The sequence below is a fragment of the Gallinula chloropus genome (assembly GCF_964237585.1).
Source record: "Gallinula chloropus genome assembly, chromosome: 5".
NCBI lineage: Eukaryota > Metazoa > Chordata > Aves > Gruiformes > Rallidae > Gallinula > Gallinula chloropus.
Genome location: NC_140090.1, coordinates 5,543,156 through 5,555,294, shown reverse-complemented (window position 1 = coordinate 5,555,294; position 12,139 = coordinate 5,543,156). Strand labels below are relative to the sequence as shown.

At 38.8% G+C, this 12,139-nt stretch overlaps 1 protein-coding gene across 1 annotated transcript in view; it reads right to left on the bottom strand.

Moving 5' to 3' along the window:
- The window catches only part of LRP1B (LDL receptor related protein 1B), a gene marked incomplete at both ends in the record, with an annotated part of 709,648 nt that overhangs the window by 329,921 nt on the left and 367,588 nt on the right, over positions 1 to 12,139 (bottom strand). Inside the window, one exon of the mRNA XM_084264363.1 lies at positions 6,518 to 6,775. Coding sequence (XP_084120489.1) covers positions 6,518 to 6,775 — 258 coding nt within the window. The remainder of the gene's footprint in view (positions 1 to 6,517; positions 6,776 to 12,139) is intronic.

Sequence of the window (12,139 nt, the reverse complement as noted above, 5' to 3'; positions counted from 1 at the left end):
CTCTCCATATTGCTTAGATAAATATATATATAGGCCATTTATATAGAGAGATATCATAGAATCATAGAATGGCATGGGTTGGAAGGGACCCCAAGGATCACAGAGCTCCAACTCCCCTGCCACAGGCAGGGCCACCAACCTCCAGGCCTGGAGCTACACAAGGTTTCCCCATCCAACCTGGCCTTGAACACCTCTAGGGATGGGGCATCCACCACCTCACTGGGCAGCCTGTTGTATTAATCTTATACTTAAGTTAAAGATCACATACAGCATGCAAATAAGTCCAAAAATGCCAAAAAGAGCAAGAGACTCTGCAAACTGTGGCAGGAACAACCCCCCCCCCCCCCTCCCCCGCTCCTCAATCAGCTCATTATTTTTGCTTATACAGTGTGACAGAGATTTTACACCATTACACATCCAAAGACTATCCAGACTTTATCATCAGCTTGAGAACTGTCACGGTGAATGCCTAACCCAACACATCGGACTGCAGCTGTGCTGTGACATGTTGAGAAAACACAGGGCTTCAGCCTTGCTCAAACACACCAACCCTTTTCATATTCTCTCCTTCTCATTTAATTACTTACAATGATTAAAATGCTGTTTTCCAGAACTAAGAAACTTATATAGCTTAAGTCTGGCTTGAGCAAAAGTGATTTACTCTGCTTAAAAGATTTGTTACATGTAATTTTTCAATTTCAGAAGAAGTGCTTCACTAAAACCACCATTAAAAATTGTAAAGCCAACCCAAGATTTTATTTTATTCAACTTGACTGACAAATAGTGAGAAGGATAGGATTTGTTCTTTCCTTTATTTCATAAAACTGACACTATCTGTAAGGTTTTCAGCATTTCAGGTCCCATTCCCAAGCTGAAGTCAAAAGGAAGTTTTAAATCAAATTCCTTTCATTCTAAGTAAGAATCTACCGTGCAAGTTTTGTGGATTGAGAAGAGAAAAATATTCCTATGAGCTGGAGATCGTAGTTGTTGAGCTAGGCACTGCTTCTGCCAGTCAAAGGAGTTAAAAACTGAAAAAAAGAAATCCTATACTAAGAAATCATATATTAAACCCCCAAACCAGATGGTATTTTTAATTTGTCATGTCCACTGCAGTGTAAATAGTTATCATAATTTTATCGACTTTTGCAAGCATGCAATTCCTTTCTCTGTACAAGCTGAGGAAAGAGCCTCCTGGTATTTCATTCTGGGCCATATGGACTCGTTGGTGGGTCTCCATCAAAGATTATAGTTCCACACAGAATGACCCAGGCTGTAATGAGTACTGAAAGCCAACTAGGCTAGAGCCTAAATATACAGAGCTTATATCACCTCTTAAAAAGCAGAGGCAGAGGTACTGCAACTGCTTGTTATCAGATAAGTAGCTTCTGATGTCAGATTTCCTTCTATTGATGCCATTTATTATTTATTTATGATAAGCATGATCTTTATTCAGCTTTTACCCTGGAGCAGCACAAGGCATTAGACCAAAATACGCGCTGCAAACCACAATTAGCAGAGGCCACTGGCTACACCCCAACTCATAACACTTGTGGGTTTACTCAAGCACTCTTCTCCTCGCAGAAGATACATAGGCCATTGGGTTTTTCTTACTGCTGCTTCCCCAGAAAACATATGGCAAAGTGTTTTGTGTTACTATGCATCTGACATGGGAGGGGAAAGCAGTAGTACAGGCGATGAAACCCCTGCTGATGCTGACAGGGGTTGTGCCAATGCCCTGTGTCACTTCTCTGATGTGCTGCAGAGCCTGTCCTGTCTGCAGCAGGTACAGCACTGGGACTGCAAAAACTTCTCAGGCTCCTTGCTGAAATCATTCCGTGTCCTTAAGGTTTCACTTATCGGATAAATCTCTGTCTGGGATGGACCTTGGTCTGTAATTGCCCATGTGCTTCATGACCAACGCAATATATTTATATCAAAACATGATACCAGTTATGATGTTGGATGTAAAAACCACAGTATTTTGCGTTTACAGCTTTTCTCCTTCTTTCCTATAAAGACTGAAGTACTTTTGAAGAAGCCACATCATGATCTTTTTTCATTTTATTGCAATGTTGGTGCAACTTGTGTTCCATGATCCGTGTCTAAGAGAAGCCTCCTAGGAGGCAGAGGAACTAATTTTAACATGATCCACAGCACATTATGCAAAAAGAAAGGTTTCTGACTTCTTCAGTTGACTTTAGTGGGGTTTTTTGGATGAAGTCTGAATGAAATATTTGCATTAATAAATTAATATCTGGAAGTAAGTGGCAAATTTGCTGTCAATTAGTCTAATTGAAGAAAACTTGATTAGCATTGTGTGTGACATGAATTTACAAAGAAGTAACTCCACTTAGGAAGAAAACCACTAGCTATATCTTTAAAATGGGAAATAAAATCTGAAGGAGTAGAAACCGAAAAAAAAAAGACCATACATATATAATTATTTGATGGTATCTAATTCTAGATTATTAATCAGCTGTTTTATTGCCATTGAAGATACTTTCTAAGATCATGCACCTTAAGCCTCAAGTTTGTAACCACCTTTACTGAAATGGGCAGGTTACAACCCTATGTCTCCACTATATCTTGTTTATATATTTCACTAATAGAAGAAAGGCAGAAGACAGACTTCAATGAGTATCTGAGGACACTTCAAGGGCCTGAAAACTCTGGCATAAAGAGCAGAGGACTTTTAAAAAGTCATGGCATCAGAAGAGGATGGAAGTTTTAGTTGTGAAAAACTCCATTCTGTTCTTGTTTCATCTTCAGCATGTGGTAAATAAAGAAAATGACATTCTGCAGACAGCAAAAAACCCCGACTTAAGCGACTCTGGAATCAGAGGAAGGAGGGAGAAGCTTTCCTGATGTCGGAGAAGGCTGTGCAATGCAAATGCCTGCCTCTCTGGGGACATTACCCCATTATGGAAGTCCACAGTGGATTTACAGAAGCAGAACAAGTTCAGTTCTTTTGTAAATCGTATTACAAAGAACAGTTCTAGTGGCTACCACGTCAAAACCAAAATGAAGTGCATGTGGATGTTTCCTGATCACATCTTGGAGAGAAGCAACGCACCTCAATAAAAGAGCTGTGAGAGCCAGCATCAAACAGAATTCCTCACCTGATGTGCAGTCAATTTGGACTGATGAGACACTGCAGCTCTGTGCTGGTAGCTATTGGACCTTTACTTTCTTTTTTCCCCCTATCTTTCTCTCTCTCCTTCTTGCATCTCTGCCAATTTTGATGTAACTATTAATTTTTATGGCATCTGACCTTGTTTGTGTCTTAATCTCACTCTGGGAATAACAACGAATCTCCCCAGACCAGACCTTTCTGGGTCAGGACACTTCTCCAACAAAACCTGGCCATGATATTGATGGAGACCAAGTTTACACTCTTTTCAAAAGAATCTGGTTGGATCCATCTGGGATCAAATTAAGTCACTGTGGACTGTCTTTTGAGGGAGAATGCTAGATACTAAATAACTGGAATTTCTTTTCATCTGTGAATCCAAAGCTTATGCTCACTACCTAGAGCTGCTACTGTATGACCTATTGTGAAAATGAAGCAATTTGCATTGTCCCCACTTTCCTAAATGTAGCCTTTAGTCTTAAAATACAATCCACATTCTTCATTCCTAACCACAGAACTTACTTGCCTTCACTAGAACAAACACTTTAAGTCCACTTCAAGCAGTCCCAATCACTTTGTATAACTGAATTTTCTGCGACTTACTGTGGCATATGCAGGTAAGATGTTTTCTTCACTAACAAAAAGAACACATTAGAAGACTGGAATAAAAAAGAAAATAATAAAAAGAAAATAATCAAAATTCCACAAAAATTTCTATGTTCACTTTTTTCCTGACACTTTTAGGAATATCTTCTTTCTGGTTATGCATAAATAAATGTATATTTAAAAAGAAAAGAAAAGTTTCCTGTGAAGAAGAGACCTTTTGTTTTCATGTGAATAACTCCATGGACTTGCCTATTTGGCTTGAGCTGCCCAAGAATGCAATTGCACTTGGTAAAGCTCAGCCTGTAATTCTTGACAAAGAGTTAAAATAAATTAATTTGCCTCATTAGATGTAATGCTACATGACAAAGAGAAAGAACAGAAGTTACCTGATGGGTAACAGAAGGTGGAGGAAAAAAAAGGAATAATTTAAATCTCAATTTTTCAGTAGCCACAAAATGACCTATGAATGTGTGTGGGTATATATATATAATAGATACAGTAATGCCAGGCTTCTGCCATATTCTTGCAGGCATAACTCCAGGTATATGTCTGGAAGAGAAGATATTAATCAGGTGGATAATTTCTGCATTGATTACTGGAGAAAAATAAATTTAAAAAATAATAAAATTTAAAAAAACCCAGAAATCTGCAGCAGATGAATTCTGTCTGAACCTTTGGAAGTTATTATTCCTATAATATGTTGTCCAAGCTGTCTCATCTCTCCCATGTCCCAGTGAACTGGTCTGTTGAGACCATTCACTGCACAAATATGAGCAGGAGGAGGAAAAAAGCAGCTTCCACACTACTGGTCCCTCTGAGAAGGCATCCTCAGACCATAGTGATCGCTGCTGCTCCACAGTAGCAATGCAAGAAAAGCATCTCTGGATGTGTGTGTCTGGGAAAAGCAGTGCCACAGCTAAAGCTGCTAGGCTTTGTCAGTCAGAGCTCCAAGCCTGTCTCCAAGCAATGGTTCTCTAAGTCTCCAGGCAGTATTTCTCTAATCAAAATTAAAAAAAGAAGTTGAAACAAGCAGCCAGTTCGTGTCTCTGGGAATTTCTATTCTTCATTTAAACAAGATTGAATGATTACAGTGAAGCTTCAGAAACACACTAGAAACCACAGGCTGATGTGCACCAGCACTATGAAAAATGATTAGCTCATTAATTCCAGGCACCGTATTCATTTCAAACCCATCACACAGCCTTAGTTTCACAAACAGACGCACTAATGCAGATCCAAACACCACAGAGATTGGCAATTCTCTTCTCATGCAGCGAGCAGAGGGAGAGGAACACAGGGGAGGACTGCTGGAGAACGTAGTGCTAAGGCCCACTCCGATGATGAAGGTAAGAGACAGGACAGACAGACATAAGAGTTCAGCACAGACCCAGTTTTGCTAAGGACTGTGGTTAATTTGACTGTTCTGACTAAAAGGAAAATACCAATAACAGAGTGAAATTAAAAAGTACAATCAGGTGGCACCACCAAGATATTTAGAGTTCTTAGATATCTAAAGTATAACAAGCCCTCTAAAATACATTAAAAAAAAGGTCAATTAAAAAAGAAGGGGTTTTTGTATTGTATTTTTATATATATATATACACACACACTTTACATCTAGGATAAAGGACTCCTCTAAAAGTAGAACAGCCACAATGATTCGTGAATAAAAAAAACCCAAACCCCAAACCTTTTATTTATTTATTTATTTTCTATTTGAGTAAATATATAACTAGGAAAGCAGGTTAAATTCTTACTCTACAGAAATGTCCACACTGTACAACGACTATTCCAACAGCCTGAATCCCAATCTTTATGAAGAATTCATCTCTTTGACGTGTACCTCTAGGTGTTATGATCAAATCTGTGATTTGAATATTCCTGAACTGGCCAGTCTGAGAGTCTGAGATCCATTCACAGCTACTCCTTGGTGCCTAAAAGGTTGTTTCAAAATCCTAGGTCCAATGATAAACAACAGAGGCTTCAGTTCTGAGTTTGGGGAACCCTGTTATTAACACCAGCATTACACTCCTCGGTGCTGTGGTTTATAACCTGATCTCTGGACATTTCTTCCATAAAAGATGAAGGAAATTGCATTTCTATTGACTGCATGCTATTTCACAGCCTGTTCACTTGAGAATGTGTAACTGGGTGAACACCTCTTTCAGAAGATAACAGTGTTCCACAAATCGAAAAGCTGATTGGGAAATAATGCTGTAATGACAAAGACTAATTCAGCATGATGACTCCAGGTTTGGTTTGTTGTTGTTGTTGTGTTTTGGGTTTTTTAAAAAGGCAGCAACTTCTTTCCAGTAAGCCAGGAAATACTTTGCTGTTTTCAAGAACTAACATACCTATAGTAATTGACAGCACTTGTGATGAACATGTGTTTCTTTAATTCCTTCTTAATATTGTCACAGTAGCAAGCTTCACATAGGACTCCTTTGCCAGAGGAAAAGAGGCATTTTACATTTCTTATTCTGTTGTCCTGCCATTTCTGTAACTTCCACACACTATATTTAGTCTATAGAAGTGCACATCTTTAAAAACTTTGCATAGATATGAATATTGCAACTCATACTGAATATATATATATATATATATATATATAGAGAGAGAGAGAGAGGAGTGAGAGAAACATAAAGTGTTTCAATACGAGTCACAATGCTTAATGCCTTATGACTATTTTCAATAGGAAGTCCGAAAATACTTCTGGAGGTTCCTGCACCCGTTTGCCAAGAGAGACACCACTGTTTTGTTAAAACACTGCCAAATACTTACTGTGAAGATACTGTGCAATGTTTATTATCCACTCATCTGTTAACGTCCCAACTTTTGCTATCTTGGAACACTTCAGCCGACTTGAAAGATCTCTTGACTCAATCCAACATGTTGTGTCCTCTTTGTAACTATAGTCCAGTGTCAAAATCACAGATCCTTTAGCAGGAGTTTGGGCTGACACTTTGCTTCCATTAAGATAGAACAACTCAATTGCTTCGGTGCTCGCGATCAGAAGAAGAGGAGGTCTATCAGCAGGCTCTAAAAACAAAGTAAAGATAATTAAAAGGGTTAACAGACTCCACACCATATTTATCTTTTCAATTTTAATGTAGTTGTTAATGTTCTTACCTGCATGTTTTAAGAGACATAATAAATCAGTTTTGTTTTTATTTTCATAACTATCATATATTCCAAATTACTAGTCTATTTTATCCTGCTGTTCTAATGGTTCACATCATTAAAGAAAATTAATTACCCTAGCCCCACAGCTTCTGTTCAATTCCAAGTATCATTATTGCAACATTTTTCATGCCTAAGTCATAAAATGAAGCACAAGTTATGCAAATTATTTCTATCCAGATAACTGGCATTTCTAAAAGAATGAAGGGCAGGAAAAACGCAGAACTTCTGAGTGCTCATGAAACAGGAAGGTTCTTTTCAGATTGGAGTCTGTAAAATAACATGAAAACTGAGGAGTGCACACTGCTAAGGGAATATAAACCCCAGCCCACCAAAACCCCGATGCAGTGACACTGGCTACATCACGCCAACAGTGGGCCTAACTCTATGCATCATGCAGAGGGAAGCGCTGTGCAATGGAGAGAACATGAAGCTTCCACTGTGGTACCATAGTGGCACCATCAGCAGGAGAACAAGAAATATGAAGGAGCATCTCAAGCAAGATATTACCTAGAAATACCTGAAGTACCTGGAAATCCTGCCAGTGATGTATGTAAACACTTGAGCAATGTGTGATGGAGGAGACTGCAAGAAAACATCTCTGTAGCCCCCGCTTCTCCACCAGAATCCAGCCATGCAAAACTGTGACACACTTCACTAGCATGGAATATGAATTTTAAAATACAGAAAGCTCCAGTTCCAACTTTGGGAAGTTACATTATCCACACAGAGGAACAAACAACTCTCACCGAGACAGAACAATGTGCTATTGGGCCCAAAAGCAGCTGATCTTTAACTGCATTACTGCCTCACACAGCCACTGCTGGTTTGAAACTGTGCAGCTGATTCAGTCAACTGCAAATGAACATGAGTCTCTGTATGATGAGGGGTCTGATTTACTGTTGAAATAGAGATCTTGTTCTAGACCTAGACCTAAACTGGAATAAGATCCCAGTTAATCCAGAACTGTCACAGGGATATCTGTATCCAAACCATATGCCAGTAGCATCTCTTCTTTTTTCAAGGAAGAATTCCTTGATCAGAAGCAGTAATGTTGGTTTGCTTTAATTTATAATGATGAAGAACTGTTGAGATAAAATATTATGTGAATTGGATGGAGAAAAAAAAAAGAAGCCATCAGACATGTATGTGTTTATGACAAGGGATAAAGGAAACTGTTTCAATCCAAAAAAACCCAACCCTTCCTATTAGATGTTGTTCAACATTCAGAGTCCTGCTCCAACCAAGCCTGAGCTGATTCAGGACCTTATGAGATTTCCTCGGAGAGGAATATATGGTCACCCTAAAAATTGCTCCAGGTTTAACTGGAGTAACAGTCATGTCTAATTTTGCAATGGACTATGCTCATGTGAATCACTGGATGGAAAGTTCTCCTTTCCACACTGTCAACATTGTTACATCTCTTTCTGTCCCGTTCACTTGTTAAATTAAATAATGTTCTCGAGTGGGCAAACTCCTGGATTTGTATATAAAAATAATTACCCTAAACTACAGAAACTCACACTGCACTTGCAAGCATATATGAAAAATATTTGTGTTGCCAAGTCAAGAGCTCTCACCCCAATGTAATCTGCTTGTATTCAAAGAAATAAATCAATGTTTAAATGCTGCATTGAAATGTAGTACTTTCAATCAACGTTCTACCTAATAAAGTTTTCAAAATTTTACTAAGCAATTCCAGCTGTCTAAATGGAAGGGAAAAAAAATTGCATAAATAAAAGGATTTGACAAATAATACTTCATCAGTAAGTCTGATTAAAAAAGAAAATGCATAGGGTGCTCAGTGGTCTCACACAAATCCACAGAAGTAGGCGTTATATTCTGCTCTTTGGTACTATCTGCTTCTAGTTACGCATCGCTTTAGTGGAGGGTTTTTTGGTGTAAAGAAGTTCTTTGCTAGACTGGATCAGCAGTATTCTTTCTGAAGTGGATTTCATTTATTCTTTTCCTATTGCTTCTCATGCCATAATGTATATTCTACCTTGTAATGTACTTTTTACCTCCCTGGTGAATCCCACACTGCCACCTGCAAAACCACACCTCTGTAGCATCACCTCCCAAACTTACAGACTGTCCTCATGTGTCTCAGGTTCCACCAATACAGTGGTAACATCAATGCATAAGAACTCCTTAACAATTTCAGAAGGTGTTTAACAACTGAAGGGATAGAACTGATTTGTGAAATGACCTCTTTCAGCATAAGCCACAAGTGAAGCTCCTACTCTTGCTTCTTCCAAATGAGAAGTCAGGGGGGTTCTTGTTACGCAATTTTATTTGGCCTGGTAGGGTCATTCATGATCAAGAGGTGGCTGGTGTATGTAAATCTCTCTTCTCCCCCATTCTTACAGACTCCTTCTACCCATCAGAAGAAGAGAGGAAGACTTACAATATCACCCACTCACCCCTGAGAGTTTCCAGACCGATAGGAAAGATGTGCTTGCACCTGTACCCTGGGAAGTCTGGGGGTTTTATGTCTAACAGCTCTGTTCCCCGCTTCTCCCTTCCCACAAAATAATAATGCTGCCAAATTCCAGATGCAATCACTTCTTTCCCAACCAACAGCAGTGTGAAAAATCATTTCCTATTAGTTTTGCTCTTTAAGTAAGATATTTCCTCTCTCTGCAGTCTATAAAGCCTTCAAGAGGCAGTGGCTACGCAGGAGCTGTTTGTGGGTCCAAAGCCAGCATCGCTGTTCCGTGCTCCGAGGTCACAATAGAGAACCATATCCTCTCTTGAGCTGTTGTGACCTGACCTATTGAAAACTTCAACGAGGATTTAATACCTCACTAAACTCCTGGGAAAGGCTGTATTTTAGTATTAATATCTAAGACATAAGGGAATTCTGAAAAAGAATCAGCGTCAAACCTCCTGAGCAACAATTGTAATCAAACCTGGCTGCAGACAAAGGAATCGTAAGGACTCGTGGCACTGCTAAGAGGTTCTGCTCAGCAGGCACTATTAAACATTAAAAATACATCTGCATTCTGGCAGAACTTATCCAGAAACTAGATTACTGAGCTTGAAATTATATTTTTCAAGCAGCCCATACAGGAAATAATTCAATGGACTGCATCGGTTAATCATGCTTTTTCACAGCAGGGTAGGTAACCTGCTTACTTCACTGTTGCTCAGATAAAGGCTAAATTCATAATTATTTATGTTACAAAGAGTAAAATTATTTGAATGATATAACTATATCAAAAAAATCCTACAAAAATAAAGATTTTAAAAACCAAAACAAAACATTTTTCTGTATTGTATCTTGCAGGAGAAAAACAAAAAAGAAGATAAAAAAAAAAAATATCATGCCTACACCCTCACAAAAACTGCTTGTCTCCTTCTCAGGAACAGAATCTCCAAAGCTTAAAAGTTTAGTGGACAGATCTAGGATGAGTTACAGTGAGCTGACAGCAGCTTTTCAAATAACTGGACATCATGTGTGTTATTTTTTCATAAGTTTTCTTTTCTTTCTCCCTCTTTTTTTTTCTTTTTTTTTCATTTTATAGGAAAGATAAGAAGTGAATAGCTCTCTAATCCAGGAAAGTTTTATGATTCATCCCTCTTGACTAAAATGAAAGCATCTTCCTTTGAATTACGTTTAAGATAGAGTAGTGGAAAAGATGAAAGACTTGCATTTCCCCCCTCCCTGATCTTGTCTAAAATACAGATCAATAAGTGATGTCACAACAAATCAGAGACTAAGGTGTTTTGCTCTGCCACAGTCCTACTTCTCCTCTGGAAGAAAAGCTAAAGAAATGCCAGCAATTATTTTTTTTTCCTCACTACAATGATATGAAAAAGGATAAAAAAGAGAATTCAGTGTTTACAAGCAGCTTAAAAACCCTTCTCCTGAGGTACGTATTGTAAATTATAAGTACTTTGCTCTTAGCAATACCTGTATTGTACAGAAGTCTGCAAAATATTTAGTAGTGTTGAATAAAATGCAGTCCAATTCTATTTTGAAATTCATCTTCAATGTTCATCCACAATATGCCCTGCAAACAGGCTGCTTTATTTCTAAACCCACAGAACTTAGTGCTGTGAAGTTTCCCAAGAAAACCATGTCCATCCTGAAATCAATTTGAGAATAATGTTTTACTAAAGATCAGAAAAAGCTTTGTCCTTTAATCATTATCAGTTCATCCTGTTTCTTATCACATGGCAATTCGCTTTAGATAGGTTATGCCCATGAAAAAAAATAAAATATCAGGAACTTTTGGAAGAAAGATGAAGGGGTGTTGTGGCTTTTTCCCCCCTGAGTTAAAGATTTTCAATTCTGTCATTTGGTTCTCTTAAATACTCTTTTCATGAACTACAGGCCTTGCAATGCAGGCCTACAAGCCCAGTAAACAAAAAAGTTCCGAAACTCTGTTCAGCAAAGCTACATTTTGTTTCTTTTCACCTCAGAAGAAGTCATTAAGTGCTTCTCTAGTCATAAAAGAACCCATGGTTAAAAAACATGGTGAGCCCCCAGCTGTTTTGATACCTATTTTAACATCCATCCCAAAGGAACCGTGCAGCTAAAGTTTCTGGCTCCAAAGTTATTTAAATGAGCTGAAGAAGAAAATGCAGAATTTAATGAGGGATAAACCTCAGCACCTTCACAGTCAAGGATCTGGTTGCCTGAGGGCTAGGAAAGAAAAGCAGTTCCTGTGAACTTCTTTGCTTGTTGCAGCACACCCGTCCCGTAAAGATGATTGCGCGGGGTGGGCTCCAAGGCTGTGTGTGATGGTCATCTCCAGCAGCCACCAGCACCCATCCCCTATACCAGACCAGGGCTCTCCCAGACTCCTGCCCAAAACAAGGGGCCTCCTGCGCAGGCCTTCCCATAAGTGGGATATCCAGCACCTCTGCCACCTCTCTGCTTGTAAATATTCAGCAACTTCCCCCTCAATTTAGAGACATCTAAGGTGTGGCAAAGGGCTGATAGTTCGGTGTTGCATACTGGGCCCAATCTAGGCCCTCAGCATGGATATCAATTTGCATTCTTATCAGGTTTGCTGTTATTAACACTGAAGGTTTTACATAATGCCCAACCCACCCTAAACCTCTACTGCTGCTGCTTATCTTTCATCTCTTTTACACAGGGAGCAGAATATTCCTCAGCTCATTTTCTTTATCTTCTTGATAAGTACTTTTGTCAAAGGTAGACAAAGCAGATCACTCGCTCTTTCCTTCCTTTTTTTCTTCAGGCTTTTTAAG